The sequence below is a fragment of the Crinia signifera genome, chromosome 5 (genome assembly GCF_055691185.1).
Source record: "Crinia signifera chromosome 5, ASM5569118v1, whole genome shotgun sequence".
In the NCBI taxonomy this organism is placed as follows: Eukaryota; Metazoa; Chordata; class Amphibia; order Anura; family Myobatrachidae; genus Crinia; species Crinia signifera.
Window position 1 is genome coordinate 51,829,031 of NC_139221.1, and position 20,336 is coordinate 51,849,366.

The following is a 20,336-nucleotide window of genomic DNA, read 5'->3' on the forward strand; positions in this document are numbered from 1 at the left end:
CGACATGGACAGTGGGGGTATGAGCGTACTAACTGTAGTGGGCGCCCAACTAACATATAAGTACCCTGCATTCAAAAATCTATCTATTTAAAGTACAACCACATACCACCAGGACCAGATTTCCCTACAAGGCAACCTAGGCGCCTGCCTAGAACCCAGTGGGAACTAAGGGGCACTTGACTGGGCTCAACAAAATCCAGCCCATCCATGATTCATCACAAAGGCTGGCATCTAATTAAGTGTTCTACAGAGGCTCAGTAATGGGGCTCAGATCAGTATTTACAGTATCTCTCTAATACTGGCACTGAGCTCCGTTATTGTGCCTCAATAAAACATTCCCATTGGAGTACTGCATGACCACCACGTGATGTCATGATATCACATGGACCCGCCCTACACCCCACTGTTTGCAGTGCATCCCCCTGAGGGCACGACGCCAACCCTAGAAGTAGCAGATGCCACTGCAAGCACCACTGGGCCACCAGGATTATAGGACATTCCCCATACTGTGCTTTTACTGGTATTATATGGAATTCATCACAGCAGCTGGTATAATATACATTTTTTTATTCCTTTTGGGGGCCAGTGTGGTGTTTTTTTCCAGTCAGGGACCATGTGTTTTGTTTATTGCTGTGGGGGCCAATGTGCACTTGTCGTGGGCCAAATTTTATTTTTTTCTATGGGGGCCATTATGTTGTTTTTTTTCTAATGAGGCCAATGTGGTTTACTGTTTTCTGTAATTTAAGGCAGTTCTGCCCATTCCTTACCTACCACATAAAAATAAATCATATTGCGTGTGAGGGAAGGGGGCAACCTGGTATCTTGCTAGGGCCCCATGCGGTCTAGTTGCCCCTTACAATAAATAGATTCTGTTTTTCTCAGTTTAACATCATTAATGGCTGATTTTAATCATGAGAGTGACACCAAGTCTGTATTACATATGTCTCTTGGGTGCGCTTGAAGCATTGTTTTACCTTTGGTCAAACTGAAAAGAGCAAAAGGTCCCCGACCTCTTCGCTCTCCACCAAAACTGTGCCTCTCATACACAAACATTGCTCGCCCCTACGTACGAGTACAGTACTATACTTGGGCTGCATCCGCTCTGTGATATGCCCTACCATGCACAGTAACGCAGTCGGCCGGGGGTCAGTGCTAACTACGCATGTGCGGACCCCCGGCTTCCGGCTAAGCGCATCGCAGGGACGGGCTCCTTTCGGAGACCTGTCCCTGCGCTTGTGGAATGATACATCCCAGTGCTGGGATCGCATTTTACAATGGGTGGTAACACTCCGCCAAGATTGCATTGTAAATGCGACAGATGATAAATGGGCCTCTATATCATACATCCTATTACTCTGACCATACATATGCATTAGTTGGTACCTATCCTTGTGTATCAATGCCTATTTCTCCATAGATCATAAGCTTGCGACCAGGACCCTCATACCTCTATGTCTGCCTGTTATTACCCAGTTTTATGTGGGGTACACACCAGGATGACCCGCTCACGATGCACATCGTGAGCGGGTCGTCAGTGTTTCTTCCAACCCGCTCACGATGACGCGGGGGGGGGCATGACCCGCTCACGATGTGCACCGTGAGCGGGTCCGATCTGATGGCGACCCGCACCTGGGAGTATAGTTGTTTCCAGATCCTACTTGCTGCAGGTAGGATCTGAATAACGACCGACTGACCCGCGGGGCTGCGCATCGGATTGATATCGGTCCACACCAGGACAGAAAAGGGCCCAATCACCACACAATCTACATCCAATCGGTCGGAATTGGATCTAGATTGATGGGATCGGACCCTTGTCGTCCTGGTGTGTACCCAGCATTACATTCTGCAGCACGGCGCCTGCTATCGATATCCTCCATTATCTACATTAGCATGTCCAGATGATGGAGGATGTCGCTGATGACGTGCGGGAGCAACCATCGTCAGCCACACTGTGCGAAAACACTGGACGATAATAATCAGCAAAATCATTCTGAATATCGTCCGGTGCGTACTGATGGAAGGACATAAAGATGCTTTCCTGAGAATCTGCATCCTGCACTAACCTAACTGTAAGAACTAACCACGTCCACATGAGCAATACCCAAAACTATGTTCTTAGGTCTTTCCCATTGTTCCCTGACCTCAATCGAATTTTCACAGCATATACTGAAAAATCTTAAGGCGCTAGTGTTTATTTTTGTGGTTTTTAGATTAATAATGTTCATCAGGGAAAGTAGAAAGTGATACATTACAGAGCGAGAGGCAGAACTTGTAGCACCAGCCTGTGATAAATACATTGCTACTCCCGAGCATTTCTTGCTAACTGCTACTCACTTGATAAATGACCCAGAACACGCTGGTCCCAGTGTATGTTTATCTTAGAACACTCTAATCCTGTGGTGAAATATGATTACTTCTTTGGATACGCTCTACTTGTTTATTGCCTTCCTGTCTCTTAATAACTGTGCTCTCACTTTCCAGCCTTTCAATAGCTATTACTAGAGGGACCAGCTCTTTTATGTACAAGCTCCACTTGATAAATGATCATGTCACAGCATCGCTTAGAAGTTATGGAGAAATCACGAGTCGTACACAAGGGAAGTAACACTGGCAATAGCCTTCTCCGATGCGAACGCTGCCCATTTTATGAACTTGCATCTGAACAAGGGAGCATCATTTTTATTGGAAATGTTTTACTCAGATCCTTAACTAGGACTTCAGACGGCAATTTGTCACTCATCTGACCGCTTGTCATAATCTCTGTGGGAAAGGGAAATCTATATTGTGCATCCCGACCCGACGAAGGCATAAGGAAAATGAATCCATCTTTTTGTTTATGTTCTTCCAATAATCAATACTGACCGGAGGTTGAATACATTAAAGTCATAACGATGATAAATCTGCTCAGACCAAATTTCAACAGCAAAATCACAAGCAAGAAATTCTAATTACTTCTTCAAGTCCGTACGTTTACCGTCAACTTTTTAATGCACAGATGTGTCCTCCTACACTATTGTCTCAGTCACGCCAAACAGCCCATCTCGTCACGCCGGCTCACCAAGCATCATTTTGGGCCAATGTTTGTCCTAGATGCAATGCAATGTGACAAATCTGCTTCACGAGTTTGCGCCGATTCATTTGATATGCGACACGTGTACGTCTGTGTACGATTGGGTCTGAATCTGTACAAGAATTGCTACATTGCAGCGGCCGCAGCTGTTTTTTATGCCCAGTTCCGTTGTGCTTCATTATCGACTTTATACATGTTTAAAACTAATTACAGTGCGGTTAAAGTCGCAGCCCGGTGTCTCTGAGTAAAGATGCCTACACACGGTGCGAGGGTTGGATGCGTTTTGAACTTCAACTGCATATCGAAAGTCAAAAAGTACTTTTTGCACTAGATCGCATCGCATATAGGGGGGTTCTTCTGGTTGATTCACTCGGATGTGAATCAACCTAACCCCGCCTTGCGAATGGTAGTACGCCGGCCACCCATTGGCAAGGAGTGTTCCTTCGCACTGGCTGCAAATGGATGTTTTACATAAACATCCATTCGCAGCGTGCAGGGGAACACCCATATCATTCAAATGATGTGGAACGTGCATGCATTTGCTCTGAGGCTCCCTTACATATGCATGCACGTTCAGAAGGAAGTGGGTCACCGGATGTCAGCTGCCCACCCCCGGAACCCATATCACGGCCTTATTAGCATGAGAATGCTCAGAATTCTCATGGGAACGCCCATAAAATGCTAGGCGTTCAAATATGCTTATCAGGCCGCCCGCTGCCCCCTTCCGCCCTACCGTACTGGGAACCCTGCATATGCACATGCGTATCGAGTGCACATCTCACCATGGGCATATGTTGTAACATCCGCAGCCCTTTTCACCCCCCCCCCCCCCCTTCACCGGCCATCGCATTATTAATAACGGCATATGTTCTAACATATAGCAATAAGAGCTGACCCTTGCGATGCGGTGCCGGCACTGGACTTCCGGGTCTGTGCACATGCACAAAGTGACGTGCCGGCCGCAGGGCATGCTGGGAGGGATCAGTGACGGATCCCTCAAACAGTGCTGCGGTAAGAAGCCCATAGGCTGGTGATTCCCTCCTTAGAGCATACAGAAATGCGGTAAAAACCCGATAACAGGTTTGTGCAGGTATTTGCTGCGTCTGCTCTGTGCATAAGATAATAATACTTTTATAGAACATAGGGCAGAATTTAGCATGGATCGCTAATCTGAGTAGTTGCAGTTGTCTGGGAGTAGAAAGCTGATGCGGCGACAGAGAGAGTAAACGTGCAAATCAGCAAATGTATCGCAGATCGCTAACCACTCGCAGATCCACATGCAATTCCAGAATCATGGAACAGTTTTTGCCATGCTGTGCAAATGTGAGCAGCTCTGACGTTTCCACTAATCTGAGACTGAGACAGGCTCAACGAGGCCAGCGCTGACATCAAAGACCCTCATCAAAAACGCCTTGGCACGTCTGCAATTTTTTTAGACACACCCAGAAAATGGCAGGTTTCTACCCACAAATGCAGGCTTGCCCATGAAATTCTGGGCGTTCCCATGTCCAAGTGCTGCCACCGGCCTGGCGACACTGTAAATCAAATTATTTCTCCTGAGCTCGCAAATATAAGTCAGTGGAGACTGATTTATATTTGCAGGCACCAGGAACGAAGACAGGGCAGGCGGCTGATGCCGGTGATGTCAGCCGCCCGCCGCGGAACGCTTCGTTCCGCCTGAATTTGCATGGAATGGCCAGCTTTTTCAGGGGGACGTGCCGCCACCACCCCCCCCCCCCCCCCGCTGCGAACTGACTGCCAACAATGTAAATCGGGTCACAACACTCCCTCCTGGCATGCAGATGTGAAAAAAAACAGTGAGCAACACTACTGCATGTACAAATGGAAATACCCAAGCTCGGCATCCATTGCACATAGCACTCTACAATTTACTCTCAAAAGCCAGCACATTTATAATAGTAAACCACCAGGGCAAAGAGCAAAATTTGTCCCCGCTTTATTTTCCTTAGCATGTACTGTACATAGCCAACACGTGTGCAATGAAGTCCTGTTTGGACCTTTTACTCTAGAACAGCAGATAAAGGGCCGGTGCAGTGTTCGAGTCGGCACCTCTAACTTCCAGCTCCAATAGATGTTGCTTCCCCTGCAATTGCTGCAGTTCTGCCCCAGCATATAGATATATATATAGATATGCTACTTCCTGTTTCTGGCCGGACACGCCTCACCGGTGGGCGGGGATCCAGGCATCACATAATTTCATCACATGATTTCAAACACACAGGTATAAAGGTCGGGCCCGGGCAGGTTCATTCATGGTGTCCTCCTGCAGTAGGAGGTTTTCCAACATACTTCATGTTGCCCCATCGATGATTATGTGTACTTTGCTGACTCATGTAAGTTCCTTTTTTCTGTACCTATGTTTTTCTTTGTGCATCACTGTAATTGTTTTGATTGCATGCTCTCACATTGCTGTTTGCATGTCTTTTACACAATACAGGCTCCTTGATAAAGGTCCGCCTATATTGGACCGAAACGTCGGAGTATCATTGAGCACAATATATTGTACCAACTTATTGGATGACTAATAAATCAAAATACTTGGATTACAACAAGTTTATGACTTTACTTAGGAGAGTGCCTATTTTCTCCCCGGAGAAACCCTTGGATTGTACTAAGGTGTTCATACTTGAAATGAACTCCCTTAAGGCACCCCGCCCGCTGCTACTATTACACACCCCGTGCGAGTGCGGTCTTCCACAGAACCTACTTATGAGCCAGAGGTCATCACAAACCTCTCCACTCTTGACCGGTCACCCACAAACCTTTGGTCTTCCACCAAACACAGGACTGAACCCAGAGGTGGACCTGCTAGTCCAAACTTCATAAACATATTCCATACCGCTCCCCAAATGGCCAGTGGAGGCATTGGATTCCTGGACGAGGTCCTTCTATCCCAGGCTGAACAAGGAATAATATCCTTGACCGACGACGACGCGGAGAAAGTCCTGTTCAATCAGGCCCACTTTGATACACTACCAACAGATTCCCCCATCGACCTCTATCAACGCCTACTGAAGTTGAAAAAACGTGAGACAGATTTAACACTCCATGGACATTTCCTTTCAGACTATCACAGGAAAAAACAGATCCCCCGTAGTTTTCGTATTGCAAATATCCCCACCATAGGACGAAATAGCCCATCATTTTGCAGCAGATGGTGTGGTGTCCTAAACAAATGCTCGCTAGACTTGATGCTACTCGTGGTTGAGGAGGTGGGGACCGAGCTAAAAAAAGTAAAGAGTGAGATTGATGACTTTGGGATTGCTTATCTCGCCACGATCAAGAGCGACAAATCCTGCAACTTAATAGAGAAGATACGTACCCAGGTGGAAACCTACAAAGCAGAACTAATCTCCTTCAAGAGGAATAAACTTGCAACCGTTAAAGCAGACTACCAAAACCATACGGTATACCGGTGGCTAACCGGTGAACAAAGCACTAGACGACAACAAAGACCCCCCTTCAACAGACGTCAACAAAGGAACCCTTACCAATTCACCACAAGGTCTTCAACCTCTGCTTCTGACACAGACCAATCCGGCACAAGGACCGATTTTTTAGAACAAGGCCCCGGTGGATCCCAAAACAGAAGGAACAAACCACCAAGAGGAAGGGGCAGAGGCCTCACCCCCGACGTGGAGGTACTAGGCAAACGTGTCCGGAAGCAAGCTCTTATCTAGTCTTTAACCTCTCCACTTTTCCACTGACGGACCCCATGACATCACTCTTGACTAAAGGCTTATCGTTCGTCCCCACGAGTGACCACGACACATTCGACGCCACGGTCGACTTGTATAAATTTAACAGAAAATTAAGATTGCATGAGCAATTCAAACACTCCGCCAGCACTGAACAAACCCACGGTTTTAAACCCATCTCAACATACGACCCGTTTTCCCTAAACCCAAGTATAAAAACCTTTAATCGCATGGTCAAACAAGACATCCTGAAAACAACCAGGTCACCTCGTTACAGGAAGCTCAGCCCTGATGAAAAAGTAGCCCTTAACATCCTGCAAAAAAAATGCAGACATAGTAATCCGCCCTGCGGATAAGGGTGGCGCGGTGGTAATACAGGACTGGGAACAATACCACACCGAGATCATGCGACAATTATCAGACACGCAAACCTACAAATCAGTTGGACACAACCCCATCCCGACCTTCAAAAAACAGGTTGACGCCCTACTACAAAAGGGCCTAACAAATAAGTGGCTCACAAAAGAGGAAGTTGAGTTTCTGCAAGTACAACACCCAGTATGCCCTATACTATATACTTTGCCCAAGATACACAAATCAGAAACCAACCCACCTGGGAGGCCCATAATATCTGCAAGATCCTCTATTCTACAGCCCCTAGCTATATTTATCGACCACCATCTTCAACCACTGGTAACAAACAGTAGCACATATATTCGCGATACAGGAGACTTCATTGATAAACTACAAGGGATTAACATCAGTGGCACCCCATGCCTAGCAACCATGGACGTTTCATCACTCTATACTGTGATACCCCACCTGGACGGACTGCATGTACTCAACCAAAAACTGGATGAGAGGCAGACCTTACAGCCCCCTACAGATTTTCTGATAGAAATTTCCAGATTGATACATACATGCAACCATTTCTTATACAACAAAAAGTACTATATCCAAACATCGGGAACCGCAATGGGTTCCAATCTGGCACCCGCCTACGCCGGGATCTACATGTATGAATTTGAAAACAGATTTATCTTATCAAAATACTCAGATGCCATCCGTTTTTACAAGAGGTATATTGACGACGTCTTCTTAATCTGGACAGAATCCACCACCAAATTCGAGGAAATTGTAACAGATCTAAACAACTTGGACAGTCCAATAAAATTCACACACCAAATCGACCCAGAGGCCATTACCTTCCTAGATATCAATATCTCCATAAAAGAAGGAGTACTACAAACCTGCGTGCATCGTAAAGCGACAGACCGGAACACTTTACTTATCTCAAGCAGCCAACATCCACCAGCTCTAAAAAACCACTTGCGGATCTCACAGTACATGCGTGTTATTAGGAATAACACCAACTCCCATCGCACAGAACAACAATTAGCTGAAATGACAGACCAATTCAAGGAGAGGGGGTATGACCCTAAGACCCTCAAAAAATGCCTTACGAAGGCCCGCAACAACATGGAGAAGTCAGGTGAAGTAAATCCCAACAAAACCAAGGACACTAAACGCATGATCTATGTGTCCACATATAACCATGCCTCCACCACAATACAAAGGAGTGTGAAGAAACACTGGAAAATCGTCAGTACAGACAGCGCACTAAAACTCCAGATGCAAGCACCTCCCATGATGGCCTACAAGAAGGGGCCAAATCTGAAACAGCTGCTGATGAGACCCACACTCACCCCAGATACCCCAAAGGGAACCACCTGGCTACATTCCCAACGCCCAGGCTGCTACAAGTGCACAGGATGCACTACCTGCAATAGTATGAACACTGGATCATCATTCCCACATCCCCAATCAGGCAATCAGATAAAAATTAAATACAGATTGCACTGCTTATTGGACCACGTGATTTATTTACTAAACTGCCCTTGTGGTCTGGCTTACGTAGGCATGACTACACGAAAGTTCCGAGAACGCATGGCCAACCACCGGAATTCCATACGGGCAGCCATCGATACAAACAAAACTGATCTACCTATTCCTTCTAAAAGAAGGAGATCAAGTATCTAGCCTCCGATGCCGGCTCATCGATTGGATCCCCCCACCAACCCGAGGGGGTGATAGAGGCTTGCTCTTAAAAAAGAAAGAAAGCCAGTAGATCTTCAGATTAGGAACTTTGGCCCCACATGGACTAAATGAAAACAACCCACTGAACATTTTTTTGAAATAAGTCTTTTTCATATGTAATTTTTTTCAGTAATTTTTTTCATTTATTTCATTCATTTTTTTCATGGGCTTGTCTTTTTTCCGCTTTCCCGTGCTGTTTTCCCAGAATATGTTGTGCATCTTGTTTTTTCTTATCATGCTTCTTCTTATCATGCTTTTTCTCATCATGTTTTTTCTCATCATGTTTTTTCTCATCATGTTTTTACTCATCATGTTCTTTCTCATGATGTTTTTTTCTCATCATGTCTTTTCTCATCATGGTTTTTCATATCATGTTTTTCATATCATGTCTATACGTCATCATGCTTATTGTATTCAAGTAGCCGAATCCATATTGCAATAGTGTATCTTCAACCACTCTTTTCTTAAAAACATTATTATCTTTAAAGAATTGACTAATGGCGCCCAACTGGCACCGTTTGGCCTATTAACTAGCACTTTTCAGACACTTATTTCTCTAAAAAAAAAATTTAAATAACATTTTTTCTATGACAGTAAGGTGTGAGCATCACTCCCCCATTACTAGTTCCGTATACGAATCCTTAAATACTGTGTTGACCTGTTCGATTGATATTGTTTTTTAGCTAAAAATCAAAAAATTAAAAATCCCTAGATCTGCTACTTAATACCCAACATTAGACTTAGAATCCACATCTGAAATATCACACATAACAATATAAAAATTAAACATCCCATCTTTAGCGCCTAACAGGCATGATTAGGCCCCCCAACTGGTATTTCCAGTATACAATTTTTCCTAATAATGTTTTTTAATGTTTGTTGCTGTTCCATTTTTTCAACCATTCCCCACGTCCAGCGGTATGGATATGTTTATTTCATTTGTTCTAAGAAGCGATCCCCTGACAAATGTACATCGGCACCTTATAAAACTTATGCAATGTGTATAAATGTAAACATTATTAATGTGTTGAGACTTGTTCTCCATCCAGAACTATGTAGATGTACTAGGGTGATCCCTCCCGGAACCCCGACCTTCCTGTATATAGTGATTTATACCAAAATTGTTAGGTTTACAGTTTTGCATTTAAACCAGATATCCCCATTTTCTCAGCAGTGATGCACCAGTACCACAGACACTGCCGCACATCCCACTTCCGGGCGATCACGCCCCTTGCAATTAGCTACACTAAAAAAGCATATGTTGAGACCCGCCTCCGGGGACTCAGACGTGGCAGGATGTGGTACATCAGAGACCTGCACTTCCGGTGATGCTACTTCCTGTTTCTGGCCGGACACGCCTCACCGGTGGGCGGGGATCCAGGCATCACATGATTTCAAACACACAGGTGTAAAGGTCGGGCCCGGGCAAGTTCATTCATGGTGTCCTCCTGCAGTAGGAGGTTTTCCAACATACTTCATGTTGCCCCATCGATGATTATGTGTACTTTGCTGACTCATGTAAGTTCCTTTTTTCTGTACCTATGTTTTTCTTTGTGCATCACTGTAATTGTTTTGATTGCATGCTCTCACATTGCTGTTTGCATGTCTTTTACACAATACAGGCTCCTTGATAAAGGTCCGCCTATATTGGACCGAAACGTCGGAGTATCATTGAGCACAATATATTGTACCAACTTATTGGATGACTAATAAATCAAAATACTTGGATTACATCAAGTTTATGACTTTACTTAGGAGAGTGCCTATTTTCTCCCCGGAGAAACCCTTGGATTGTACTAAGGTGTTCATACTTGAAATGAACTCCCTTTAGGCACCCCGCCCGCTGCTACTATTACACACCCCGTGCGAGTGCGGTCTTCCACAGAATCTATAGATATATATATATATATCTATATATATCTATATATATCTATACACACACAATTATTTGATGTACTTGCTATTTTACATTTCTGAAACTTACCTTAATGTCTCTAAGGTCATTGTCCACAGCAACAAGCTGGGTTAAGTTTTCCAAAACTGCGAGTTCTTTTAATTCATCAATATTATTATTGGTGATATTCAAGACGGTGAGAGACTTCTGTAAAAAGAATGATTACTTAGAAAATTGGCTTGATTGACAAGAAGCCTGCATTTGTGGGTGATAACCAGCAGTTTTCTTAGAGCGTCAGAGAAAACACAAGCGTTCCTGGGAAGTCCTGTGGCGTCAGCTCCAGCCACAATCTGACTGTTTCTATCACAGACGCTGAGTAAGTTCTGGGCTATGCACAGACCGCACACACTGATTAAAACATTAGATTGTGATTGGCTTGAGTATGGATGTGCAGCTAATCTATGATCCAGCTAATTTTTTCAAGCCTTGCTAAGCAGTTCGCAAGCTTGCACGGGCCAGGACTTCACTCAGACTGGGCACCATAGTGATCAGGTGTGAAAAAGCTCCATTGTTTGCGAACCACCGCTATAACCCATGTAACTATGATCTCAAGTATTTATTCTGTATTAATATGAATTTTTGGGATAGAAGCCTTCAAGAAACAACAAAAGATTTAACTCTTTCATGTATAGAGGTCTCTAAATTGGACAGCTGTTTGTAAGTCATTGGGGTATCCAATTAGATACGACCCTTGTTAGGACAATAAAAATGTAGTGATATCACAAATTAAATCAATAAAATTGGTCACTTAGAGGTCGATGTTTGGGTTTTTTTTGACCGAAAAAAAGAACCCGCAATCACATGATAACACATGGGATCTGCAATATGTCTAATTATCGCTGTAAATTATTAGCGCATGTTGTCCGCAATGTGTACCAAACTTAGAAGATATGCCATCTAGTGGCAGCTTTTAGTTACTACATAAACAATAAAGTTAAAATAAGATGGCTGACAAAAGTTCACCAGCACTGAGCACTTGGGCTTTCTGTAAAATCTGTGAACCCAAAACAAGAGAGAAAGTTTTGAGACACAATATAGCAGATGTTTTGATCAAACACTCAATTTATTATATTTACAGTTGATGTATAATCACGTGTCCATTTTAGTGGATGTCATGCAATCCATACTGAATGCTAGGTTTATCCTGGCAGCAGGTAAAGTGCTGCGGAATATGTGTGCGCTATATAAGAAACTGTTAATAAATAATAATAAACATGCACACAGCATCTATTCACTGCAGCAGAGCCACGAGGGACAGGGGCTCACCCAACTGCCCCCCCCCCCCCACACACACACACACACACACCCCACCACCGTGGGAAACTGATGCCTGTGGGTATGACAGCGGGACAGTCCCCAAAATATGTGTCAGTTGGGAGATATGTCTACATAAGATGCATTTTATTTAGTTACTTACGGTGAGAGAATTAAGCGTCCTTGGGTCCATCAGTAGTTTCTCTCCTGCTGGAATCCGCTGGTTCTCAAGGTGCAGTTCTCTCAATTCCTCCAGACCTTCTAAACCTTCAACGACAGTGATATAATTGCCACCTAAATATCTGAGGAGGAAATTACCTTTTGAGAACAGTATAATTTGGGAGCATTTAATGAACCTTAATCCTTCAGCTTAATCCTTAAACTTTACTGAGATTCAGTAAAAATGACAAATTTTAGGGCAGCACAGTTGACATTACTCAGAGTTGTACGCTGTGCTGAAGTTTTTGCAATTGTACGATTATCATCAGATTGCACATGTGCTGCAATCGCACTGCGCATGAGTCAAATATATATTTGCAGAGTGACTTGACAATATGTGACCATTTGCGGGAGGTAATGGAATGCAGCCGTTTTTGGGGCATGCATCTGACGCCAACTGCTATCATGTATGCCTGCATCGCTACTGCCGCAGCCAGTCTGAGTAGCAATAGACCTACTCGAGCAGTCAATGTTTCTCTTTATTGCATAAAGGCTACTAATGTGTACGCAATTGTGAATGAGTTTGTGATTGCTCAGTTGGGCGTCTTTTTTCATTTCTGGGCAGCAGCTTCACTTGCTAACATTTACAGTTCTGTAGCCTAGAAAATCACAAATGCATAAGCGTACAGCTCTGTATTAGGCTCATAGTGATTAGCGTCACAACGCTGACACCGAAGTCTTCTCAACCCAGTTGATGCTGCCCCTAGCAAGCAATCAGTTTCTGTCTATCATTTTATATTGCGAAACTATATTATATTCCTAAAATCGTGGTTTTTCAGAATATTTTTGGGGGTTTGTTTGTCGTCCCCCCCCCCCCCGCCCTTTTTTTCATACTTACCTCATCCCCCAAAGTCCACGGCGGCCTCCGGTATCCTCTTCAGCAGCATCTCCGGTCCCAGGGGTGCATTGCGCGGGTGCGCCGGTGATGTCACCGGTGTGCCCGTGCACTTGCGCAATGCACCCCTGGGATCACAGATGCCGCTGAAGAGGATCCCAGAGGCCGCCGTGGACACTGGGGGACCATCAAGGCACCACCAGGGGACCAGCTAAATATGAAAATAAAAATGTATTCCAAAATCTGAAAAAAAATCGGATAAGGGATACTCAAACTGTAACACTATAGAAGAAAGCCTCAATTACTTTCCCAGCCTAATCAGCGTGGGGCTTCCTCCTCAGTGGGGTGGGGTCAGTTAAGTTGGGTCATTGAGGGTCTGTTGGCTCCAAAAGTGTGTCTCAGTCATTGCCAAAAAGATAGGTGTGGTAGTACCATTTAACATATGGCTACAATACCACATAATAAACACAGAGTTTGACCACGGACATAAAAATACCTTGTTGGACATATTATATATTCCCTTTTAGAAAATGAAAGACGCTGCCAAATCTAATAGGAGGAGGAGACTGTAACACTGCAGCTGGCTGCACCACAGGTAAATCAGGAGCACACAACATCTTCAGCATATACTTTTATTTCCCAATACTTTCATTAAACTTATTATTAATAATAATCCTCTGTGACAGCCAATTTTGAATTACTATTATAGGTAATGATTTAATGATTTATTTGATCACATTAATGACCATTGTTATGATCTGTTGAAATTCGCTTATAAAGATATTACAATTACCAATTCAATCCAAAAGATAATAAACAATCAAATTAGGCTAGAACAATCAAATTTGGCATACATTTCCAAATATCCTTCACCAGGCAGCAGAGAAGTTAGCGGTTTCCCACAATGCTTGGGTCATTACCTTGATTACAATCAGGGAGGTTTTGGGTCTTATTTAGAGCTGAATGCAGGAATAATTGTGTCTGGAAATAAGTCGCATTTTGCCACATACAGTAAATGCACCCAAATCTGCATACACAGCAAATGCAACTCCCTCCCAATGCAAGTAAATGTGCGTACACAATAGATGATCATAGTTACCGATATGCACGATTTACAACATTATTGTGCATAATGTCAGGTGTGTACGCACTATGGGGGATTTTAAGACCTGATCGCTGTTCTGCTAAATTGCAGAGCCCCCGTGATCAGATATACGCTGCCCAACCAGTGTGAAATCCCGCACCGTGCAAGTCTGCAAATTGCTTAGCAGAGCTTGCGAAAATTACCTGGATCTGTGATTAGCTGCAAGTGCATTCACAAGCCGCGCACCATAGAATGAATTTTCCACTGTGTGCAGTCTGTGCGGAGTCCAGGACTTACTCGGTGGCTACCATAGAAACAGTTAAATCGGGGTCGGAGCCTTCCCCTCAAATGCCTTGGCAGGTCTACCCCAAATTGCATACGGCCAGTGATCAAAAAGAGTAGCAGGATTTTATTGGAGGCTGGCCCCAGGTATGTGCACTAAGATCCGTACACAGGTGCCGTCTCCATGGGCCCCAGAAGGGGTGTGGTATAACACCCTGACGGTCGGGATTCCGACAGTCATTAGCCCCACGTCGCAATCCCGCCAAGACTCAGACAGCGGGGGGAGCGCAACAAAGCCCTTTGCGGGCTCCCTTTGCTCGCCACGCTGCAGGCACGGTGGCTCGCTACGCTCGCCACCTATTTTGTTCTCCCTCTTTGGGGGTCATGGACCCCCAAAAAATCCCATCCTCGGATGCAGCAGCGGATCACAGAAGCTGGCAGGTATTGCCCCCTGAGGCATTTGCAGATTGTAGAATAGCTGCTGCTCTGTGCTACCGAGTCCATCTCCGTATCAGACCAATAGCGCACACATATTCCGCAGGGCTTTACAGATAATAGATCACACAGTGCAGCTGACTATCTACATTACCTATCACATGTACACTCATATACACTAGGGTTAGGGTCAGAAGTTGGGTAACCTACCAGTATGATCTTCAAGTGTGGGAGGAAGCCCATCCAAACATGCAATGGAGAGATAGATTCCACACAGATACGGTAGGGTCTTGGTCAGTTGCTGCTGTATGTGGGCTGCAGCAAAGACCACACATAGCATATGTGTGGGCAGAGCCGGATTAAGGGGGAATGGTGCTCAGGGAGCCCCCTGTGGTTCCCCCCCACCAATGAAAGGCGTGGTCTCTGCTGCAGGCCACGGTCACCAGCCACCACTGGTTTCAGGAGACGGGAAAGCTAGTTCCTTGGATGCACACCAAACAATAGTTAATATAAGCCACCAATTGTTGGGGGTGGTTTGTGGAAGTGGATTCTCAAAAAGTGGGGTATCCCCTATAATCTTTATTAATATCCGGATATGGGATACACCACCAATAATGCGAAATACAAGAGGTTAAAATATAAACGGACTTACAACATACATTTATACATTAAAGTGAAAAAGATTAGAAAATGTGAAAATAAATTTAAAATTTGTAGGCAGGGGGGGCTGGGCTGAGTAGTATCAATGAGACACTGGAATTGTGTCCTCAGTCTTTAGGGTTGTTCTATAGGTATATCAATATAATCACGCCTGTATTGGCTATTTTTGATATATATATTAGCAGGGTGTATCTCTTAGGATAGGTGTACACTTATCTGACCCTCTATATTTGTGGGTTCATATGATTTTATTGTGTATTGGTACACTCTTATTCCCAGTTTGTCTACCCGGGCAGTATATTGGGAAATGATAGTATCCTTAATTCTCAAATAATGATGAGGGAATGGTTCACTTTGGTACGTGTGTAATTATCCAATTTCATGAGAACCGGCATGTGCCACCGGTGTTAGATATAATTTATAGGTATAGTGATGGAAAGGTGGTTAACCTTTTCTGTAGCTCTGCAGTTTTGTATGGGCTTATGTACACCCCTTACACCTATTGTTATATTGGCTGTTTTTAATGGCCTATGCACTCCATTGTATTTATACAGTTCATTTATAATTCGTTTTTAGGCTTATTCAGCGTTATATACACATTAGGCCTTGTCGGTCAAAATTTACAGTCAAAAAAATGATGAGAAAATCCTATACTGGCTTATTTAGTGTTTTAGAATAATACACATTTCGCCATATAGGTTAGTTTGGACATATAGATGTATATTTATGGACCTTTATGATCCTGTGTCCAGAATGTACGTAGGCTTATTTAGTGTATTAATACACAATTTGCCATTTAGATTGGTCACTTAATTGACTGGTTGTATATAGTTTTGTGTTATGGGTACATATAACAGGTATTTACAAAGGTGTTTACAATGTTGCCAAGTTAGATTATGTGTTTTAAATACACTTGACAGCTAGTTGGTCTTAGCTGTATTCAGGGCTTCCTCATACAAATACAATTGAGAAATTGGATACACTTTCTATTTTGCTAAACAATCTGACGTGCTGCCCAGAGGTGTGATAGTTACACTGTTGCAGAATATATTATTGAGCTATAGGTAATGATTCCTTGATGGTGTTCTACTGACACCTAGTGGTATATTTAGTGCTGTAATAGAGGGAAATTTCCCAAGTTCAAACTAATGAACTTGCACTATGGATCGATACCACTTAGTCTGCACAGTGGAGCTCTATACACATATAAATACACTCCTGCTATAGGACTGACTGACTACTCAGTATGGTTAATAAAACATAATTATGGCTAGTACATTATTGTTCTGCCTATATCCCCAGCCCCCTAACTGGCACTACACTGACAGTTAGGACACGTGTTTCGCAGTTATGGCTTCTTCAAGCTAACCCAGAGACTGCCCTCCGGTCACTGTATTTATTACTATGTTCCGCCAATCGGGTCGCGCAAATGCGCCATGTGGTACAATTGAGCCAATGCCGGTATCTGTTGTCCGGCATTTGGCTTAGAGGACTTCCGCCCTCTTCTTAGCGTCTGCGTGTTATTCGTCATCACGCAAGCCACGTAGTTGGCATTGCGCGTCATGTGCGGTGTCACGTGGTCTATCCAGACCAATCGTGAGCTCCGCTGTTATTCTTCAGGAAGTACCCCGCATCGATCATAGCCCTGTATTGGGCATATATAATAACCATTCAAGTTTGTAAGGTTTGTATCTTCATATTTTCTACACACATCACCCCATTGGTTCTTTCAGGGGCTAATCGTCATATTTATTACCTATATATCGACATTACAAATATGGTTCTTTGGACTTTCGGTATGTTCTGATCATTGTTATGAGTGTTATGCCTGAGCTAGGTCTAACCCCGCCATGTGCATCATGTATATCATTGTTCTGACCTCTACTTCTTATATATGTGCGTGTCATATTGTATTGATAGACATTGTACAGAGTGGATTCTGTATGTGAAACAAAACTCTAAATAAGGTAATAGTTACTTCTAAAAACAAGAAGTGAATAAATATGTGTAGATAGTGCAAAAAACTCATGAAAATCGTGATAAGATTATGTGCAAAATAAAGTTAATAGAAGAAAGTGATGTGTTATTGGAGAATATTTTTGATGTAATATATTGGATCTTTTAATGCCATAAATGTATGACAGTGATAATGTTGTGGATATTTGTGAGGATAATAAAGTGAAATAAAGGTGTTGAAATAATCCGTTTTGTTTCTGTTATTATTAGTACTTGATTTTATTATACTCGATATTAATTATTTTTATCTCAAGTGTTCTTGTGTTAGTTCTATGTGTGTGTGCCCATTATTAATATTAATGTATTTAGTTGTGTATTAATTTTAAAATACACCTGATACAGTCACGCATATATTGGATACTTTCGTGTGGATTCCAGAGTTTGGAGTGTAATGCTCTGATATAATATTTCTAAAGGTAAGTATCTTATGGGTCTATTGTACTCTGGTGTCATATTGTGAGAGGTAAGTATATAGTACTGGTGATCTAAGTTTAAGGTCTCTTTACATGTGGATATACTATGGGGGGTAGTGTTGTAGGTTTATGGGACCCTATAATTAGTGGTCCATGATAGCTTTAGCTGGAAATACTTGTCAGGTGTCCAACCAATAGTGTGTGGTCAGGCATTTATCTATTTTACATATATTCTCGTATACCGATTGACAGATACTCGATTTATAATAGGTCTTTGAATGCGATGGAATATCCTCTATTACTAAGTTGTTGTTTAGTCTTGGAACCTGTCAAAATTGGACCGATTGTCATGTCTGGCCGTTGATCATTATAATCAATGGTCTGTGTTGATTGAGGTCCTTATCTTGCTCAGTACTATCGGTTACTAGTAGTTGTTTGTTCGCAATTAGAGGTAGGGTAAGTAGCTGTTGTGGTCATTTAGGCCTTTAGGTTGTAAGCTATCCATAAGGAATATTAGTTTGGTTTCAGCTTTTAGTAGTTCCGCGTCTAGATTACCTCCACGGATTCCCATACGTATGTGTCTCATACCGAATGCTTTGAGGCCTGCAGGATCATTTCCATGATATCTCCAGAAATGTTTGGCCACTGGAGTTAATCTTTTAAAATTGGCCATGTCTTTCACTGCATTTCGAATGGAGCCAATATGTTCGAGGACTCGTACTTTCAGTGGTCTTTTAGTCTTCCCCACATATATCTTCTCACAGGGGCATTGTAGTTGGTAAACTACCCCTATTGTGGTGCAGGTAATGAGGTCCTCGATTGGCCATATTTTGCCAAATTTGTCCGTGTAGGATTGCATTGGTATCATATGCTTACAAGCCTTACAGCGTCCACATTTGGTGGATCCTTTCCTTATCGGTTTGGTCTGATATTGATCTGCCAGGTGGCTTTGGACCAGACGGTCTCCAATATTCCTGGCTCTTCGCCAGCTGACCTGGACTCTGGGAGGGAGGATGTCTTTTAAATCTTCGTCTGTCTGTAGAACCGACCAATGTTTCTGAAGTGTTTGTTTTATATTCATCCAATGGGTGTTAAAGGTCCCAATGAACCGTACCGGTTCTTCTTTGGGGTTCCGTTTTTTGGGGAGGAGTAAGGATTCGCGAGGGATCTGTTTTATAGCTTTGCAGGATTTTTTAACCAATTTTTTGCTATACCCTCTCTCATAAAGTCGCTCCGATAGTTCTTGTTCCCTTTTGATGAATGTATCGGGATCTGAACAGTTACGTTTCATCCGTACCATTTCCCCTTTCGGGATGGCTTTTATGGTACTGGGTAGGTGGGCACTTGAGGCATGTAGGACGCTATTAGTTGCCGTAGATTTACGATACAGATCAGTGTATATCATGCCCTCTGTATCAATCCCAATGGTTAAGTCTAGAAAGTGGATCTGTTTCTGGCTGGCCTCGTATGTTAGTTTCAAGTTAAGTTGGTTATGATTTAGGATTGAGATGAACTTCTCCAGCTCTTCTTTTTCCCCATCCCATAATAATAGAATGTCATCAATATAACGGAGGAATAGGGGAATTTTGTCTGTATAAATCATATGTGATTCTTGAAAGACCACCTCTCTCTCCCACCACCCCAGGTACAAGTTTGCATATGTCGGGGCACACGCTGTCCCCATTGCAGTACCTCGTACCTGGAGATAGTGGGAGCCATTGCAGGTAAAATAATTTTTGGTCAAAATAAATGTCATGGCCTCGATCAGAAAGTCGTTAAATTCGTAGTTGGCATCCATATTTAGGAAATACTGGGTGGCGCTTATACCATTTTGATGACTGATGCTTGTGTATAAGCTTTCCACATCGCATGACACTAACCATGTGTCTTTGCTTACTGTAAGATGTTCCACCTTATTCAACACATCCATGGTGTCTCGTAGGAATGACGGTAATGCCATGACATGCTTTCTCAAAAATTGATCGACATAAATACTGAGTTTTTCAGTAAGTCCTCCTTTTCCCGACACTATAGGTCTTCCTGGTGGTATCTCTGCGTTTTTGTGTATTTTCGGTAAGAGATATAGTGTCGGTGTTTTGGGATGATCCACTTGTAGAAATTGGAAATCACTTTGGGATATGATTTTTTTGTCCCTTGCTGCTCCAATTAGTTTTCCATATTGTCGTGTGTATTCTGCACTCGGATTGAAAATGAGTTTTCTATAGCATGAGACATCTCCTAGTTGTTTCTCTAGTTCCTGTGTATACATGCTTCTAGGCCATAGAACTATGTTGCCCC

At 43.2% G+C, this 20,336-nt stretch overlaps 1 protein-coding gene across 3 annotated transcripts in view; it reads right to left on the bottom strand.

Annotated features, from left to right (window-relative positions):
* Positions 1–20,336, bottom strand: part of PPP1R42 (protein phosphatase 1 regulatory subunit 42) — a 46,141-nt gene that overhangs the window by 11,061 nt on the left and 14,744 nt on the right. Inside the window, exons 4-5 of one of the 3 annotated variants that reach the window (XM_083187209.1) lie at positions 12,258–12,396; positions 10,871–10,984 (exon numbers count right to left, since the gene is read on the bottom strand). In XM_083187209.1, the coding sequence (XP_083043335.1) occupies positions 10,871–10,984; positions 12,258–12,396 (253 nt within the window). Of the gene's footprint in view, positions 1–10,870; positions 10,988–12,257; positions 12,397–20,336 lie in introns of all 3 variants that reach the window. The other 2 variants (XM_083187208.1, XM_083187210.1) reach the window with 2 other exon arrangements.